Source organism: Leptonotus elevatus, chromosome 20 (assembly GCF_054856555.1).
Source record: "Leptonotus elevatus isolate MCC_2025b chromosome 20, RoL_Lele_1.0, whole genome shotgun sequence".
NCBI lineage: Eukaryota > Metazoa > Chordata > Actinopteri > Syngnathiformes > Syngnathidae > Leptonotus > Leptonotus elevatus.
This window is the reverse complement of record NC_141258.1, coordinates 211,493-231,063: the sequence shown is the minus strand read 5'-3', so window position 1 is coordinate 231,063 and position 19,571 is coordinate 211,493. Positions and strand designations below refer to the sequence as shown.

Sequence of the window (19,571 nt, the reverse complement as noted above, 5' to 3'; positions counted from 1 at the left end):
GGCCCGAAAAACAAATGGGAATTTGTCTACTGGAACAGTCAGGTGACAAATACAAGCTCGACACATCGCGCTCAAATTGGTGAGGCGAAAGTAGCTGGCTCAATTCATATACAGCGCATTCATAATTCTTCTTACGGTCCGTTTAAAACCTACACACACATTTTAACTGAAAACATTTGGCGTTTTGTTGTTTTAGTCTTTATTAAGTTTGCTGCTGTCAACTTTCGTCCGTATTTCCGCTGTACGGCAGATTTGAACAGAGTGACAGCCCCGTGAGCCAATAGGAAGCTTTGAACTGTTGCCAGTGACCAATAGCAGCGCAGGGGGTCGTTAGGTGCTCGTAAACGCTTAGTAACAGGACAAGCAGCAGGTCAGTAACAATTTTGCTTGCTTATTTGCTGGAAGTGGACAAACGCGACGCTTGTCACGACCCAAGAGCGATTTGCGATCAACTTTCACTGTCCGGACGGAGCACATATTTTGCTCACTTTTCAATCTGAAGTCATCTCGAAGTCGCTGAGGCTTAGTTTAGCTTAGCTTAGCCTGCTCTCGCTCGGGCTACGTGATTAGCATTAGCTCCAGCTGCTAAACTCTTCAACACAAATCAAACTTGACCCCAAAACGAAACAAAAAACATCTGGCAGCGGCCAATCATGCGCGTCAGCCAGGAAAAAAAAGTCCCGACCGCAACTTGTCACCGCTCAACGTTGACATGAAGAATCGCGGACAACTTTCTTCACTGCGTTAGCGATGACCAGCGGCATGAATGACTAGTGGGAGTACGGATGGCTCGCAGGCGGGAGGGTCTGGGTTCGAGTCTAGGACCATGCACTCCTGTGTGGCGTTAGTGTGCCATGACATTGGCTGGCGACCAGTCCAAATCGTTAGATAGGACCAGGACCGGTCGCAACCCGGGAAGGTCGACAAGCGCGAGAGAAGATGGATGGAAAGTTCATTACAGCGGCTGTCCAGTTCTTGATTGCATATCAATTAACATTGCGTTCCTGTCCTTCAGGTGCCACACGGTTGTCCTCTTCTGAATACTTTACCAACGATTGCCAGGCGACGAGCATGGACTTGAAGGTACACCATTTTGTTTTGGGGGATGGGGGGCTCTGTCACGACATTTGAGGTGGTGATAAGCTATCAAAACTATGTGTTCCCATAATATTGTCAACTGAAAAAAATGTGCTTAATTAGCTAATAATAATTGAAAAAGTCGACATAGACGTCGTGTGTGTTTTTCCGACTAGACAGAGAATGTATTTTTCACCGCCAATCATTCTTGGATATGACAACATCAAACATTTCTCCGAGATAATGCCACGGATGGGGAATATCTTGCTTCGCCCAACGGTTGCTCATGCTCCCTCCTTGATGTCAATCAAGCCATAATCCGGATCTCAACCGCGGATGATGTCGTCCCTCTCTATTCACGTCATGTTATCCGCGGTGGTTGGGAAAAGCAACAAAAACAAAGGTGTGGAAAGTACACGGCTGTTTTTCACTGAAGGGAGGCAAAGTCAAAAGCTTCCAGAAAAAGAAAGACTCCATTCAAGTTATTTTAAATGTACTCGTGTAACTCCACCAAAAGTTTTGCTTTTGTTTGAAAGAAAATGGAGCAAAAGTCAAAAGGTTTCCTAAAACGACTCGAAAATATAGAAAGAAAATACAAGTGCTTTTGTGGAAAATAATATCAAAGCTTTCCAAAAAACTAAACACTCAAGTAGGGAAACGTGGAAAATGTATTCAAGTAGCGAAAGAAAGTGTTTGTTGTGCAAAAGAAGCAAAAATGACGTTTGAAGCTTTTATGTCGTCGGTTGTTGTTGATGTTTGGTGCGTTTGCCCCTGGCGGCGAGCCAAAGTACTGCCGGGGCCGCCTTGCCGCCTCCTGGCAGCGCTTTGTGCGCACGCGCAGTGCGGCGCTCGTGTGTTTGTCAGCTCAAAGCCGAGCGAGCAGCTAGCCGCCATTTTCTCAGCGTCTCTCCCTAAAAGCGAAGAAAAAGGCGAGCGTCCGACGGCCGCCCGGAGCGCCTTGGGCCCGTCGCAAATCGGGAATTTTGCCGAGGCTCGCCCGGACATGCTCTCCACTTGACCGCCTTTCGGCCCGGGAGGACTCGTTCGACGGCCTTGTGCGTGTGAATTGGGGACGGAAGGCGAGCGAGGCTGAGCGAGCGAGCGAGCGAGGTGGAGATCGTTGATTCGTCCATTGCCTCGATCCGGAACGGAGCCGCCGAGTGGCCCCCGTCAGGCGGGCCCCCGGTTGCATTTCGGGGCAAATTGATGGCCTAGGGGTCGATTCCAGCCGCCGTTTTTTTCCTCCTTGCCCTTGTTCCCCCCGTCCCTCCTCCCACAGAACCCCCCCGACCGGAGTGCAGGGAATTGTTGGGCGAAGAATTCCCTCGGATAGTGCGAGCTCGTCACGTGGTAGGTTCCTCCTTTTTCTTTGTTAGCCGCAGCTAGCTTCGCCTTCTTGCTGCGCCCCGGCGGCGGCGGCGCCTCCCAACCCGTCGGCGCGTCTCCGCGGAGAGGCGGGCGGGCTGGACAAGTGGCTCGCCGCGCGGGCCGCACGTTCAACGTCGCTCCGGGAACGAATCGGCTAAACGTCGCCCTTGCGTAATGAGGCGTGCCTTCCTGCTCGCCCGCTCGCTCGCCCTCGGCGCCGTTGGCGGGCGGCTCGCGGCTCGCGGGACGTGTTTTGTGCTCGAGACTCGAGAGAGTATCGACGCAACGATGCTTGCGGTGGTTTTGGGGGCTCTCGTCGCGTTTGTTGCATCAGCAGCTAGCCGAGCTAACGTTAGCAGCCTTGGTGACATTTCTTCTTGTTGTTGGCGACTGGCGCCAACGTGCGTGCCCACGTTGTGTCAACGGCAGCAAGACTTTCGCATGTTTGTCGGCCACGAATGCAACGTTTGGTTTGTGTTTGTGTGCGGGAAGGCAGATTACATAATGTGCCCGCCCGGGAAGTCCCAACATGGCGTAGCGGCTGGCGGCTGCAGTTAAAACAAGTGAGGCCATTCATGTGAACGTACGTGATGGTGGATGTTGTTGGTCCCGTCGCGCACCTTTCATGTGCACGCAACAACCCCTTTGACACAATGTGGAGCAGACGCCGTGACGTCACAGGGCCCCAAATCCACCGACTTAGTTAGCAAGACGCTGGAGCCTGGCCTGGCTTCTTTCTGCTTCCTCTGGATGCTCCCTCAAGTCGTTTAGGAGACCGCTTGAGTCGAGAAGTTCAAACCAGTCCTTCAACCTGCTTTTGTTTTGTACTCGTGTCCGGCAAACTTCCTGTGTCATTTTCCACTCCCTGTACCGTGACCTGTCGTTCGTCTCTCCTGCATCTGTTTCCAGACCACATTAGAATATAGACAAGTCCTGGAAAACCTCCTCGTTTTCTCCACAATTTCTTGTTCGTTTCAATGCCTGCTACGACTAAACGTCTGCCATGTTACTAAGCGGCAACAACGAAAAGATGGAATGCCTAAAAGCATTGTTTATCACTTCAATGATATCTATTATTCTTTTTATTTTTTGCTATTAGCAAGAAAACATTTCTGGAAAATTGAGTCTTTCTTCAGTTAAACTCTTTTGACCCCTTCTTGTTACCGTCAGTATATTTGTCCAAACAGATGGACCTGTAGTTGTACCAGACATTTAAAATGAACAACATAGTGAGGAATTTCTTTGCGGATGCGGATAATTCCTTTTTTGTTTATTTGATAGACGGCAGAAAGCTTGATCCAACAGGATGCGTCGCCTCAAGTGTTTTTAGCATTAGTGCTAATTCTCTAAACATGTTCACAGGAGGCGTTCAAGAAGGCAGATGGAACACAGACACATTTGTATCCCCATATTTTGGATCAATGTCATAGTAAGCAAAACCTTTTGACATGAGCCCGCTAGATCTGGGCTGGCCAGGCTTTCTTCCTCTGAGACAACATGTCCACTTTAAAAAATTTGACTTGAAATTTTTTCCGACACTCTCAAATCAATCAAGCAATTACACAGTTGATCTATCTTAATTATTTTGGGAACATAGCATTCTGTAAAAGACAACCAGTTGAGGATTTACAGATTTTGGGGGTGACCGGCGGCCTTGTATCGTCGGCCAAATCCCATCTCCACATTCAGACCTTAAACGAGATCAAAATCTATTTAAAAAAGAATAATGGTGCAGCTGGAAAAAAACAACCTTTGTTTGTCCAAAAGAATCACTTTTCAGGTAACCAGACAAACGACATGTTTGTTGAGCCGTTCGCGTTGCATCATCTATTGATTCAGCATTTGTCAAAATAACAGAACCAAAAATCTACAGTTATGGACCAAATTCAGCTGTGAGAGGTTGATGGCAGCCGCATGTTACAAAATTGGAAATTCAAAACCGAAAAACAAGCCTTGATCTGATCTTCAATTGTGTGATGAACATAAGCCAGGAAACAAAATGGGGCTGAAATATGTTTCCCTGCAAACTCGCTTTGCTTTGAAGCCGGAAGACATTTTTGAAGACGCGGTGAAGAAGAAGGTTTTCCGGGTCAAGGCCAAGCCAAGCCTTCCCAACGCGTCCTTCTGAATGGTTCGGAATGTTACGGTAACCCGAAGCTGAATTCTGCCGCAATTTGTGAGTTCACAAACTCTCCAGAATACATCTTGTACGGAGCTCGTTGATGTTCCGATCGGCGAGCGACATTGTGTTTGGGGGCGTGGCATGCAGCTGTGACGGAACCAGGCACGAAGCCAGTACCGACGCCGGGGCAAACAAACCACTTTTTTCCTACACCCATACCAGTGCGAGTACTCAACTTTTGAGCAGTCACCGATACTAAATATGACTTGTACCTTTAAAGAAAAAAAAGATAATTTTAAAGAAAGACCTCTATATCCCAATTTCACACTTTCCCTTTTAATTGTGTGAAATTAATGGCAATTTAATATTCTTTTCATTTCTAGTTCTTGATCAGAAAACAGCCACAAGAGGGCGACCACGTTGCAAGTTGTGATACCTTGAAATAAGGCTGAGTATTGGCCCGATACCTGGTATTGATACTCGCTCATCCCTATTCTTGGGAGAATGTGACGTGTTCACTAATTCCGTTTTGTTTTATTTGCCAAGAAAATCAAATAGTAAATAAATATTCAGCCGCGGCGCCATGTCTTTAAATAATTACACAATCCACATGATAACCTCGACCATAACTAGTGTTGTTCCGATACCAGTATCGGGAGAGGCCCCGATACCAGTATCGGGAGAGGCCCCGATACTGCGTTAAAATAGTGAGTAAGTAAGATGCCGATAGCATTATTTCTGACGCTAATCTAGGACCTTGGATGCAGCATCTTGTTGTCTTGCTTGTGCACGACATTCACTGATGTGTGACGTGTTCACTGCATGCCGTGCCAAGATATCCTTTTGGCCCTTGAATGCTCTGAACCAATGGCAGGGCAGCTTTTTCATGTGGAAAAAAACCAACCAAGTATCGACATCGACCAATACTACAAAACTGGGTATCGGTATCGGGCGCCAAAAACCCCCCGGTATCGGAACGACACTAATCATAACGTGGTATCGACACGTACCTTGCAAGTGGTGAGTCGATCCGGAATTCCTCTTAATGAAGCCTCTGATGACCGCTGCATCGTTTCCATCCAAATGAAACGTTCCCACAAAATCTGCTCAATGGCGTGCCGCGTGAACGGGGAAGGCGCTACTTGCGCTTTGACGCCACTTTGGACACGATGAGTGTTTTGACCCAACATGGCGGCGTCTTTGTGTTCAAACAATTCTGCCCTTTCGTTCTTATGCCATCAGCGTGATATTAATCCCAGTTGTGTGTTGCGGTCCCCGGCGACCCAAGCGAAGGTGGGCCTGTATTAACGGAGTGTGTCCTTTCTCGTCCCCAGGCTGTCCTCCGGGGGGGCAGTAAGCGGCGGGCGTGGAGTAGGCCGCCGTGCCCGTCCCTCTGCACTGCATGGCTGCGATGGCGCCCGCTCTCACCGACGCCCCAGCCGAAGCTCACCACATCCGCTTCAAACTGGCTGCCCCGTCTTCAAGTTTGTCTCCGGCCAGCGCCGACAACCACGGCAACGCCAGCAACATCCTCATCCACGGCGGCGGCCCCCCCAAGTGTAAGGTGGCCCCCGAAGACGCGTGTCCCCTCGACGAGCAGCAGCAGCAGCCGCCGCCCCCCCAAGGGGAATCCCTGGGCAAGCTCCAGCCCCTGGTGGCGTCCTACCTTTGCTCCGATGTGACCCCCGTGCCCTCCACCAAAGAGTCCATCACGCTGCAAGGGGTCCTCATCAAACAGTCGGTCTTGAAAAGTCACAGAATCCTGCCCGGCTCGCTGCTCAACGGCGGAGACTTCCTGCTGAGGAAGCGGCACGCCATCGAACTTTCCGGAGGCCAGCTCAAAAGCCTGATGAGCGGCAACGCCAACGGCGGGAGCCAGCCCGCGGCGCCCGTCAACGGCCTGGCCAAGAAGCTGGCCGGCGTTCCCGGCTGTGTGATGGCGGCGGTCAACGGGGATAAGTCTCCGGCCAACGCGGACGGGCGGACGGCTCACGTTGCCGTCAAAGGAACCGTTAACCGCAAGCATTCCCCGGGAGTTTGTCAAAACGCGCAACCGTCTGCGCCGTCGCCCTTTTCCCACGACAACCACAGCCCCGGCGAAGGAGTGAATTCGGACACGCAGTCGGACCGGGAGAGGCCGGGCTGCAGCCGGCGCGGCTCCCCGTCCCGCGCTTACCCTTCGGACACGCCGCCGGATGCTCAAGTGGGGGAGCGCGTGCGTCTCAATGGCAGCCGGCAGGCGGAGATCGAAGGCCGCCTGCGCCGGCTGCGCAAGCGCTTGCAGGTGGTCCAGGCCAAGCAGGTGGAGCGCCACGTTCAGCAGCAGCTGGGCGGCTTCTTGGACTCGGCCGTCAGCCGCCTGCTGGCCGGCGGCCGCAAGGACCACGCCGCCGCCGCCTCCTCGGCGCCGTGGAGGACGGGACGCCACTCGACGGGGAACAGAGACAGCCTGGGCCGCTTCCTGAAGAGCGGCTCGGTGCCGTTGGAACTGGAAAGGTTGTACCTGAGCGGCTCGGCCAACCTGCGCTCGGCAGAGAAAGCCTTCGACTCGGACGTGACGGAGAGCAGTTCCGGCGGCGACTCGGACCTGGAGGAGGCGGAGCTCTCCAGGGTGGACGTGGAGCAGCGCCATGTCAAATTGTGAGTAGCGCGCGGCCGGCCCATTCGTCGCGGGGAGGGGCGGACTTTACACACCCGCCAGCAACGCGCAGAAATCGGCATTGCCGCACACACTTTTCAATCTGCTTTTCACACTGGAAAATGTCAAGTTATTACAACGCACAAATGGAAATAGTCCTTGCTGGTGTTGTAAATGCGAGCCAAGTTGTGACTTTGGTACCATATTTCAATCCCCATAACTGAAACATGGCTGACGTCACGTGGAATGGAGGCTGCGATTGGCTCATTTCATGACAAATCAGCCAGTGGCTTGAACCAAAACATATTTTATATATTTGACCGAATCATAACATTAACGCGTCAAGCCGAACGCCATAGACGGGCTGACGGTGGGATAAGAAGCCCGCCCGCCATTTTGTGGCGCAACATGCGACTGCACTGCAGGCGCAAAACTAAATAGTACTGCTATTGGTGATTAGGCTCCATAGTGGGGCGAGTGGGGGTTGCGGGGGGGCTTCAGTGTGGGTGGGAACGTAACGGAAAAGCGCCATAGTTGTTTATCAGCAGCGCAAATGCGCGCGAGTGCAACTGAAAGCAGGAAGCAAGTCAGAAATGTCCGCGTAAGCCCAGCGTGTGCCAGGAGCACTATTTAGCAGGAAGTTCACGCTGCTTTTACTGCAGCCAGCGCACCAAGGATGCAAGAGCACGTGATAATATTTATTTATTTACAGTCCTCACTTTGAAGCCAAACAGGAAGCTGCGCGTCGTTTGGCACATGAACACTCGCACAAGTTGAAAAGCTTGCCCACATCAATCAATTACTTGAAGAACTGGTTCTTTTTTCCCAAACAGTTGGATTAAGAAAAAGAGCATTTTTCAATTTCCAACCCTTTATTCAAAAGCAGGTCCTTATTTCCTGTATTTCTGATTCTGATATTTAAATCATCTGATTGATTTATAAAATATATAATGCATAAAGCAATGCCGGAAATTGTGCATTTGTTGATTTGCACATAATTTGATGTAAATAAGAGTGTTTGGTTTGGGCAGCATTGAGATTTTAATGTACTTTTTTTTACATGTTAAATTAGCGCTCAAAATCAAGAAAGACATTGTAAAAACAACAGACTTTTTCCTTCAAATGACATGAAATGAAGGGTCATTTTCCATTTGTTCATAAAATTATTTTGTATACGACACACAATAAAGTGACTTTAAAAAAATAAATAAAAAGACACAAATGTCCAAAAAGTCTCAATCCAAATATGAAATTGAATGCAACAATGCTTTAAGTAACATTTAAGCCAAGCGAGCTTGTGGGACGTCTCGCTATCCAAATGATCATCATCACCATATCAACCTCGCGATGTGATCATTATTACCGTATTGTGGGGAGGTTGAAAGAAAGAAAGAAGAAATAAAAACGACGGTATATATGTGATTAAAAACAACCTCTGCGTTATCTGCCAAATTTGTGTCGGTGGGTTTGCCGTGTCCGCCATCTTGAATGACCCCGTAAGCTGCGTGCAGTCTGTCTTCCTCTTGACATTTTCTTAGGAATCCTGCGGCATTCCCATGAGATGGGAGTCAACTTTACCTTGACTTTTTTATATATATATATATATATATTTTTATCCTGTACCTTCCCAGTCCCGTAATTAAAGGGAGCAGGATTATCCATTTGGGAAGAGCTCATACGCATGCACAGGGATGCGAGTTGAAAGTCCACTGCCGTGTCACGCTCTACTCGGCGGGCCAAAAGGATCCCGGTCTGTGTAGTCGACAATGCTGAAGCGGGCAAAAGGTCCTGTTTTTCATGCTTTCAATTTCAAGCAACTTTATTTGTGCCCAGGGTGCAAATTGAAGAGACATAAAGCAGCAGGTTAAAAAACAATGTCAAAATATAACCATTAGCTGCACATAAACAATAAAGTTAACAATATGTCAGTTGTAAAATACGGCTCCACTTGAAGCAGCAGCCCCTTGCAACGGACGTGTTGGCACCCTCATGCCACAAAGGCCACATTTCATGGGCACAAAAAAGATCTTCCTTATGTGTTTAGTGACTGGGGCTTAGTTTGGGTCTCTTAGTTTGGGTGGCAATGCTGGAAAAACAAAACCAGCAAAATGAAAGTGGAGTGATGTCACGTGAGGGCCTGCATGTTTGTGTGGCGCTTGTTGGAAACATCTGGACTGACTTGGTAGTTCCTCAACACTTGTTATGTAACTCCACCCCCTGCCCGCCTCCTTTTTATGTAATGACTACTGCAGTTCTTTCCTGCCCACACCCTGTCGGCATGCCCGACCGACTCAGTCGGCCTGTGCACGCCGTTCATGTCGCATAGCGGGGGGGGGGTGTTAACATGTTAACAATGAAGCTGGAATTTTACAAAATTGACGCCTTAACTCTTGGTAGGGAACTTGAAGACACTTGCTAGTAGGTGGAGAGAGAAAAAATAATGTTAAGTCTGCTGAATTTCAAAGAGTAAAAAAAAAAAAAAAGGTCATGTAGAGAAATTGAGGCTTGAAACTTGCAACCCCCCCCCCCCAGTAGTTGGACGCTGAATGCACACGCCGCTCTTCTGTCACCTGTCAAACACGCGCCTGTGTGTAGAACCCAACTTGCCCTCAAATGTCTCTGTTAGTTACGTGAAGCCACGCAACACCAAGTGAGGCGCTGACATTTTGAACGAGACCATCGCTCCAGATGGAGCAAACGGTTCTTCACCTTAGACCAAAAAAAACAAACTCTCATGGGCAATTACTCAGCCGATTGATTTGAAAATCTGTTTTTGCTCCACGCCGCGACGTTGCAGAGGCGCATTAGCCTCCAATTATTTAGCAGAGGATCAAGAATACCCGACTCGGTGCTGTCTTTTATGCCGCACCCTTCGGTTGATTATAACACAGCCACGTAGATGCTATTTAGTGTTAGCATTAAGCTAGCTAGCATATTTGCACGTCATATTGCGGAGGGGTCCGTACGAGGCTGTGACGTCTTGTGCATGCCAGATGGAAGCGAGCGGAGAGTCGCTACACGCTGGAGAGGGCGGCCATCATCAGCCACTGGAACTGGCTGCAGGCTCACATCTCCGACTTGGAGTACCGCATCCGGCAGCAGACCGACATCTTCCGGCAGATCCGCGCCAGCAAGGTCAGAGGCAATCAACATGAAATTCACCTTTACCCGTTTATGTCCACCTGTTGAACCTTTCACTGTTCCCCACGAGGAGCTGAATGGCAAACAAAGGTTGTAGTAGGAAATGACCAATGGCCGCCATTGCAGTCATTTATCGTTCCTGACTCCCAAATTAGCACAAAGGGATTTTTAATAGGGATGCACCGAAATGAAACATTTGGGCCGAAACTGAAAAATGCTTGGTTGAAAACCGAAACGCCGAAAAAAATAATGCACATTTTGACTCTCGTTGCATTTATTATAATGAATTATAATATTATTATAAAAGATTTATTTAGCCCTGGCATTTTAACCAAGCACAATATCAATTGAAATGTGCCCACACTGCAGTTTGCTTTGGCTCATGGCACATGAAACACCAAACCAGGGTTGAGCATTTTCTGGCGCTGCCGTTGCACTTTATAGCCAATGTCGTTGGCACCGGCGGGCACGGGTGCGCACTTGAAATTCGCATCTTCACCAAAGTTTAAAAATCAATAAATACATGCATACATTTGTTCGCACCGGCTCACCGGCTTCGGGAACAGACTGCAAATCCACACACTGCGTCCTGCACAGGTCTGCAGCCACCCGGAGATGGCGTTTAGTGTTTCCGTGTTTAAAAGTGTTGATAGCAATAGTGCTAACATTAGCTGAAGTATTAAGCACGGCCAGCGAGATAACGGTGAAAAAGTGCAAGCGTTCGAGGGGCTCTTGTAAAGGGAAGGCGCTGCAGGAGAAAGAGCGGCTCACCTGTACGGCAGTACGCTCTTTTTTTCGACTCCCCTCTCCTCCTCCGGTGTGCGTAACGACCCCGGGAGCTGCAACGACCCCGGGAGCTGCAACGACCCCGGGAGCTGCAACGACCCCGGGAGCTGCAACGACCCCGGGAGCTGCAACGACCGACAGGTGCAAACTCGCACGATGAAAAGCCAGCGAGAAGCGAGGGCGGACACTCACCCCCGCGTTCGCTGTTTAATTCAAACAAACGCTTGCTTGCAGCGCTATTTTTTATTTGATTTTATTTATGTATTTATTTTTGCTTGCGTCACCACAACATCCTATTTCGGCCATATTCTTTCGTCTTTAATTTTATTTCGAAAATATTTGGTGGCCGAATATTCAGTGCATCACAAATTGTTAATGTACTTTTCAGGGAACACGTGAAAGTTGCCCGTCTCAACATTTGTCAGGCTGCCATTTTCGTGTACAAATCTTCTCATGTTGCGCAACAGGCGGACTCGAGAGAGGCGACCTTGTCGCAGATCAAATACCTGTTGTGGATTTTGCTGCTCAGCTTCTTGTTGTGAAAGGTCGAGAAACATTCAACAGTTGGACATTGAAATATTTCAAGCAGGTCAAATAAGGCTCACCTGTGAAGGTTCTGTTGCGTTCTCGCGTCATCCTGAACAACTTTTTGAGTGTTGCATGCTGCCCTCCGCCCTGCAGGGTTCTGTGGAGCTGGGAGGGGCCGGCCCGCAAGAAATCAAGATGGAGCCTGCTAACTCTCAGGTAGCATTACTATTTCCATTATCATCATTATTATTGTTATTGAGGCCCAAGTGGACATCGTATTCATTTCAAATATCAGATGACAGTTTTTTGCTGTTTTGAGAGCTAACGTTTCATTCTGACTTTGCTATTTATTTATTTGATACATTTAGCTTTTCTCTAATGAGTATATAATTAACCTTTTTGGCAATTCATCATTTTTGAAACTCTGGGTTAGGATTAGAGTTGAATTTTTTTTTTACCCATCATTTGATAGCATGATCAGAATTTTGGGCCGTATCGTCCAGCCCCAACGGGACGCAAACTCTTCTCCTTGTTGCTGCAGGATGCGTCTTCGGAGCGTGCGGAGCACATCGGAACTGGCGAACCGTGGAAAGCACAAAACGGGCAGCCGGTCAACGGCGTCCTCAGCAGGTACTGATGATGATGATGATGATGACGATGATGATGACGACGACGACCTCGATGACGGAGATGGAAATGTGGTTGTGGCAGAGTGGGCGAGAGCGTGGACGGCAAGCACCAGCAGACGGCAGACGGCACCTGCGTGGCAGCGCGTACGCGGCCTCTGATTGGCTGGAGGCGGCGGAGGCTCATCCAGCCCAGCACGGTGGCCAACCTGACTGGAAAGGTAACGCCGCTGCCGCCGCCTGATTGCGAAGCTCGTCGGGCCAACATGGCGTTTTCCAACGTGCCGTCATCCACGCAGGCGTCTCGAAGCGGCGGCTGCGTGTGCCGGGTCAACCCCGGCTGCGTGATGTGCGGCGGCCGAGCCGTCCCCAGAGAGGACGCCCAGTTCCAGTTGCCCGTCCTGGAGCGCCTGTCCAGACTGGATCTCGGCGTTCACCCCATCCTGTCCTTCCCAGACGGTCCGTCTCAACTGCTTTTGCTTTGATTGAAATTGCCCTTTGCCCACCTTGAACCATTGTACGCCAAGGTCACGTCACGTCGCGTTATGCGAGGCAATACGCTTCACAACGTCACGTCAACAAACGTCCTGCACATGACAACAATACATGTCAACTGTGAGCAACGACTTTGTGAAACGGAAAATAACGCTTCCGTCTGCATAGAACACATTGTGACAGTGGGAACACATTTTAGAAATGATGATGACGATGATGATGATGATGACGATGATGATGATGATGACGATGATGATGATAGCAAAATCAGAGCGGCCTGGTTAAGACCTCTGCAGCTAACCCGAGAGTTTATCAGTTGTCAGAGAGGAGAGAATGACGGATGCTACCTTCTTCTCAGGTTAGGGGGATCGAAGCAATTTTGCTCTCTGTTGTTGACAAGAGGTGGTGTGTGTGTGTGTGTGTGCGTGTGTGTGTGTGTGTGTGTGTGTGTGTGTGTGTGTGTGTGTGTGTGTGTGTGTGTGTGTGTGTGTGTGCGTGTGTGTGTGTCTATGCAGATGTGTGTGTGGGCCTTCGCGTGCAGCAGGCCATGAAGAGCTGCTGGAGCGGCAGATCGCTAGAGAGGACCAAACCAGTCAAGAAGTTCTCGCTCAAACACAAGCTGTCGTCATCCAAAGAGAAGCACAAGTTCGCCAGCTCGCTCATGGCAGTCAGTGAGTGGCACGCACGCACGCACGCACGCACGCACGCACGCACGTACGTGTGTCATATTCGGGCTGGGCCTTCAAAATAACACCTTGCTACAAACTCAAGTGCAGTCCTTTGACCTCCTAGAAAGCAAAATGTCAAAACTGACGCCGGTTGCGGTTTTGTTGCACCTCGTGAATGAAATGAGTTTCATTTGCGCTGATGGCGAACGCGTTTTTCCTCCAACATCAACTTCCACAGCAATAATAGAAGGGAAAAGAATTTCCAAAGAGAATATGAATTGCTTTCCTTTTAGAGTAATGTCCCTTTTTGTCATAAGATGCGTCTTCCTTAAGGCCCTGCAGAAATGTCAGTGTTGCATCCCTTTGAACCTCGAGCCAGGTGACCGCTTGTTGTTGGTGCGCATCAGCCAAGATGCGCTTTGCACTCGCAAGCACATGAAATCACGTCTGCACAAGGAAAGCCGCAATCCAGTGTGGACTGACTCCTCCTTGCAGGGCTGGGCCACTACAAGAGTCGAGCGGACAAGTCGAGGACGCTGGAGGCCGCCGCCTGCAAGACGGAGCGGCTGCACGGCATTTCGGCGCCGCCCGGATCCTACGACAAGAACTTCAGTCGCAAGAGATTACGAGAGCCCTCGTTGGACAGGAGCGACTGTGAGTAGCCTCGCGCGTCGTTGGTGCTGATGGTTCTGCTCAATCTTTTCGGGGGGGGAAGAAGGTACAAGATTGAAAGTTTGCTCCATCCGGACGCTCACAAGTACAACGCGCTCACGATTTGAACCCATTAAGGCCTAAAGCGCCGAGCAAAACGTGCCTCTAAAATGTATGGCTGAAAATGCCCTGGAAATTCAACAATATGAAAAATGATTGATATCTAATAGAAACATCATTCCAAAAACATTTCACAGCTTACACCTGCGGTGTTCCCACAAACCCAAGGTTATTATTATAAACCGTCAATATATATATATATATATATATATATTTGTTTTTTTTAAATGTCGCATCTGCGGGTGTATTTACCTTCAGCACTGGCGCGCAGTTGGTTGCAATAACCTCGGGGGATCTTGTGGCAATTATTTGTCGTCCATTCCGTTACAAAGCCGTCGACATTTTCAACCTGCTCATTGTAACGTATTTCTTAACAATATGTCGCTGATTCCAATTGCTCCCGCGCCGTCGTCAATCGCGTCATTATTTCTTAACTCCCGCCATTCTGCATCAGCCTTAAAGGCTCAAATAAAATTTCAGGACATGCTGCGAGGCCACGTCACCCTCGCGTGTGGATTCTGACGCATTTTATCGGCTAAGAGAGCAAGAATTGGTCCAAATCGATGAAAATGACTTCTCTGCTTTCCGGAGGAGAGCTGGAGCGCTCGTGGCTTGAAACGCTCGAAGCGCGGTCACGTGCTCCCGGCCTTAATGGCTTCTTCAAAGTTAGCAGAATTGAAAGCATTTCAAGTTCAACACGGCTTCACAACATTGAATTGATTCTCAATAGTTGTCAATTAATTGCTGGAATTTTGCACCACTCGGACTGTGATGACGTTGGCTGAAGAGCACTCCGCGTTTGGGCGTTTGTTTTTTCTTTTTCAAAACAAAATTGTCCTTTAGCGTGATGTCGGTGAATGAAAGGGAGCAGTTAAGGTGATGCCTCGCATGTGGGCAAGGAGAGCTTGCGAATTCTCAAGCTCCGCTGCTGGAAATGTTGAGCTGAACCACCGCGATGATGAGCTTCTTGTTGCGCTTGAACGTGTGTGTGTGTCCGTCTCCCCATCCTGCAGCCTCTCCCAAATTCTTGGCGGACTCTGGCGCCGGTGCTGCTGCTTGTCCATCACTGTCGGGCGTCCACAGCCCCGTCGCGCGACAGCTGTCCGCATCTTCGGAAAACGCCGCACCACTGGGCCTCGCTGGCACGCCTGTAAGATGGCCGCCGCCTCCGCAAACGATCCACCCCTCCACCTCCATTTCTCACAAATAATTGTGACCAAAGACATGGGTTTGATTGTGATGCGCACATGGAGATTTTTCTTGAATTATTGATCCGGGCAACCGTCGCAAAGTCGCTACATTGAAATCAGGCGAGGCCTGCCTCATTTTGTCCTCTCCTTGCTAATTGTAGCCATTTGGGATTGGACAATGAGTGAATGCTTGCCAACGCATCATCCATTCAGTCCCAACCCGACTCCAATCAGCGCAAAATAATTTGAGTGGACGTTTTTGGGAAGTATCCAGGCCCACAAGTTGAAGTGACGTTCAACGTTTTGCATACATAACAATTGTAGAAAGTCAAACGCTGTGAATACTTTGCGGATGTTTCCAACATGCTGACGTGCGTGTGTGTGTGCGCGCGCTCCAGCTGCAGCCCGTCAAGAGGAGGCGTGGCGAAAGCTCCTTCGACATCAACAACATTGTCATTCCCATGTCTGTGGCCGCTACCACGCGAGTAGAGAAGCTGCAGTACAAGGAGATCCTCACGCCCAGGTAAGTTCAAACCGAGCGCCGTCTGAACCCAGCGAGCGCCGTCTGAACCGAGCTGACTTGTTGGTGCAGCTGGCGAGCCGTGGACATCCTGTCGCAGCCGACCGCGCAGGCAGAGGACGAGCGTGAGGTGAGTGTCAGCTTCTTCCCGCAAGCAAAAACGCAATTTGCCCTTTTGGCTGCATTCACACTGCAGTTCTTGGTCAAATCCGTTTTTATGGTGTCATGGTTGACGTTCCATATGAATGGCGACCCGAGTCTGTCTGCTGTGTGAAGCACATGCGTCCGCAAAAGAAGAAGAAACGACGTCACTCACAAACGTATGTTTTACGCAAGTAAATAATGTATGGTGCGGCGTGTCGGGCCACGGACTTTTAAAATTCTGTCGTCGTGGCTCCTCTTTCTCATCTTTACAGACGAGGTCAAAATAAGATTTTGTTGAAATGAGGCGAGCCTTTTCCATCTCCTCATTTCATGGAGTCGGCTCCTAACGACGATTTCCTGTTCTTGCCGCGTGAAACAAATGAAGCGTCTGCGTGGCTAAACGACGAACATCACCACAAAATTGATGCTTCAAGTCTGATTTAAATATAAAGTCGCAGCTGTTACTCCAAAACTCCAAAGCGCTTTGCAGATGGACCGACGTCTTCCGAGTATTCCCAAGCGGAGCGCTTATTGGACTTTTGATGACGTAGACTGCTCGAGGTCGCATACGTGCGAGCTGAGGTCACAAATTTGAAAGTGACCCAGGCCGATACAGGTGGCATTTGGGCACCTGACTTAGGTTGCCATTGCCTGCGGTGCGAACGTAGCCTTTGTTGCCAACCTTCTTGTCTAACCGCATGGAAATGGCGAAAAGAGCAAGTGGACGACGTTGGCAGGAAATCGTTGAAAATGTCTTGGAAAGCAAATGAGCTGAAGTTTTGATGGCTGCCTTTGTTTGCAGGTGGAGGACTTGACGGACGCGGCCTTCATCCAGCTGCACCAGCCGTACGAGGACCAGGAGCGTTCTCGCTGGACCTGGATGGCGTTGGCGCCGGCCAAGCGGAGGGGCAGCAGGTCACCTCAGCGCCACGCCCCCGCCGTCCACAAGGTGAGCCACAGCACGCTCCCAGACTGACAACGTTTGTCTCCGTCAGGTCGTACAAGTCGGTGGACGGGCGCACCACGCCGCTGTTGTGCGGCACCAACCCCCCGACCCCCCAGCCGGCGTCCCCCGAGCCCAGCCACTACCCCGCGCTGCATGACTACGGACACCTGCCCTCGCCCATCAGCCCCCCCAGCCCCGACACGCCCTGCTCGCGCGACTCGCACCGCCTCGTGTCCAGCGAGGACACCCGATGCTCCACGCCCGACTTCGCCTTCGAGGAGAGGGTACGAGCGCCCGCCGTCTCGTCGTCGTACTTCGTCACTCGCTCGCCAGCATGCTTCAATTGCTGCAGCCCGCAAAGATTTATTAATAAGTTCACTTTATTGGGAAATCATTTTTTTCTCAACAATGATTTTTTTTAATAATTGACTAATCTGTCTTATTTTTTTCGAGGAATCGTTAGGTTGAAAAATAATAATAATTCTAAGAGAAAGGGCACAAATGTCAACACATTTTAGTTGACTTGCTGTTGTGGTCATTTCCTAATCTATTAGTTGCCGACCTCTCGATTGTTGCACCCGCACGCCCTCCATCCTCTTGTGCCTCACATGGGACAGTCGGTGGGTGCGCTCATCATGCGCTGGCGCTCGTCCGCATCCCCGTCGCTTACTCACCAGTCACGTGCGCTCTTTTCCAGACGGTGGCGCCGTGGGAGCGCCGCAACTTCCCGTTACCCGAAGACCCGGCGCCAGAGCCCGAGGCGGACAGCGAGCGCGCGAGGCCCAGAATGCGAAGCCTGTCGGGATGCCGCGTCTTCGGCCGCCACGACTCTGATGACGGCGAGCCGCCTTGTTGCTACGACGACGATGATAATGATGATGACGACGACGGCGACGCTGCTGCTGCCGCCGCCGCCGCCGCCGGCCTCAAGCGGCCGTGAGCGGACTTGTGCGCTTCCTGTTGTTTGATATTCAAACATCAGTCTAATCCTTTCACAGTTTTTAGTGAATCTGACGCCGATAGACGCAACATGTTACAACAAGTCTGATTTGTGTAGTAGGCTAAACATGTACATGGGGTGGGCGGGGGTGCTTAGCGATGTTTTGATACGTGGCGTGTACACTCGTAGCGCACGATGTAGCGACTCCTCCAATATGGCCAAAGGGTGTTTTTCTATCCTTTAGTTTGACTGTCTGTCTGTCATTCCCGAGTACATTTTAGTGGAGTGACACATGAGAAAAGAAAAAAAAAAAGTCTGCCCCTCCCATCAAAATAAACAGGTACATTTAGGATGGCCCGCCCTCTCCCCCAAGGAGCAAAGCACTTGTTGACTTTGGTTGCTTTCGTTTTCCATTCCTGACAGGTTATGTCGCGTGTTCCAACGTAACGTTGTGTCTTTTGACTTGTGAACCATTCCTACTGTCCCCCCAGCCCTAACCGCGCCCCCCAGCGCCCTTGTTCCCCCCACGGCCGCACTTGTCCGAGGAGGCGCTACTAACACTTTGGTGGCAGGGCTCAGGTCGTTCAGGCTCTCATTGTTCCATCTCACATTGGTTCCTCCGGTCTGTCAACTCGATGACTATGCAAAACGAAAAGTAAAAAAAAAAAAAAAAGAGAAAAAAAGTCCATTTTGCTTTTTTGCCTCAGCCAATCACTGTTCTTCTTTCTTCAGTAGTGACGTCACATGTTGATGTACCTGTTTGATTGTTGCAGCAGTTATCACTATTTGTTTGCTTTTTGTAAATAGTTCCATTAAAACAGTTATGTTCCAACTCAGACTCTTTATCAAACACCAGCGAAGACGTTTTTGCAAACAAGGTAAAAGAACTACATTTAATTTAACAAGACATTTCGGCCCACTGGCATGTGACGTCACGGTCCCCAACGTCTGTTCCCGCTCGTCATGGCGTGATAAGTGGCTCGCTGTTCCTCCTGTGTGAAGAAGACTCAATTAATTGAGGCCGCTGCGGGTGAGCTATTGTGCGCTTTTCATTGCTATTTGCTGCTTTTACGCATTTCCTGCCATCTCGTGACCGACCGACAATTCTTTGTCGAAAGTGTAAGATAAACAAAGTGCTGTTGTGTTAGCATGCTAGCTGTTGCTTGTAATGTGGCCGCTAAAAAAAAGAAGAAAAAAAAACACCTGTGCGATTAATTGATTTAACAATGCGGCATAAAAAAAATCTCCACATCATACAAATTGTGTTGCTGCCATTGCCACACCAGATTAAAAAGTGGAGGTTATCCTATATGTTTTAACACTGAACGTAATTAGGAAGTTAAGTAACCAAGATGTAAAAAATGGTCAGCCAGAACTAATGACCACAACCGGAACGAATGGGATGTTTTGTTTCATTGAATAATTGAAACTGTTAATCAACGGATTTGCCAATTATCTCAGTAATCAAGAGCTGCATGCACATGTAGCCTGCTCCTAAACTAGTTGGTACAAACTTAAAGGGAGAAAATAACGTGAAAAGGCCGCGGACAAAATGTCACCTTTTCGGATTACCCAGAATGCACTGCCGGTTGCCATATTGGTGGGGACTGG

At 49.6% G+C, this 19,571-nt stretch overlaps 1 protein-coding gene across 2 annotated transcripts; it reads left to right on the top strand.

The window, feature by feature from the left end:
* The first annotated feature begins 313 nt into the window (after nt 1-313).
* On the top strand, nt 314-18,792 carry kansl1a (KAT8 regulatory NSL complex subunit 1a). 2 transcript variants are annotated; one of them, XM_086064929.1, is made up of 16 exons: nt 314-370; nt 1,016-1,083; nt 5,902-7,207; nt 10,199-10,340; nt 11,814-11,876; nt 12,202-12,290; nt 12,372-12,507; nt 12,586-12,745; nt 13,297-13,452; nt 13,945-14,103; nt 15,234-15,370; nt 15,809-15,933; nt 16,003-16,060; nt 16,877-16,989; nt 17,070-17,304; nt 17,718-18,792. In XM_086064929.1, the coding sequence occupies exons 3-16, from the start codon at nt 5,970-5,972 to the stop codon at nt 17,958-17,960; spliced, it is 3,054 nt and encodes a 1,017-aa protein (XP_085921055.1). In that variant the 5' UTR covers nt 314-370; nt 1,016-1,083; nt 5,902-5,969; the 3' UTR covers nt 17,961-18,792. The 2 variants fall into 2 exon arrangements, with proteins under 2 accessions (XP_085921055.1, XP_085921054.1); XM_086064928.1 differs by lacking the exons at nt 314-370; nt 1,016-1,083 and adding an exon at nt 1,905-2,427.
* Nucleotides 18,793-19,571: the final 779 nt, after the last annotated feature.

Bases quoted from the DNA above. Each gene is read 5' to 3' on its own strand.
- kansl1a (XM_086064929.1), top strand. From the start codon at position 5,970: ATGGCTGCGATGGCGCCCGCTCTCACCGACGCCCCAGCCGAAGCTCAC. The intron at 10,341-11,813 runs GTCAGAGGCAAT...TCCGCCCTGCAG, and splicing joins GGCAGATCCGCGCCAGCAAG to GGTTCTGTGGAGCTGGGAGG. The intron at 16,990-17,069 runs GTCACCTCAGCG...TGTCTCCGTCAG, and splicing joins GCCAAGCGGAGGGGCAGCAG to GTCGTACAAGTCGGTGGACG.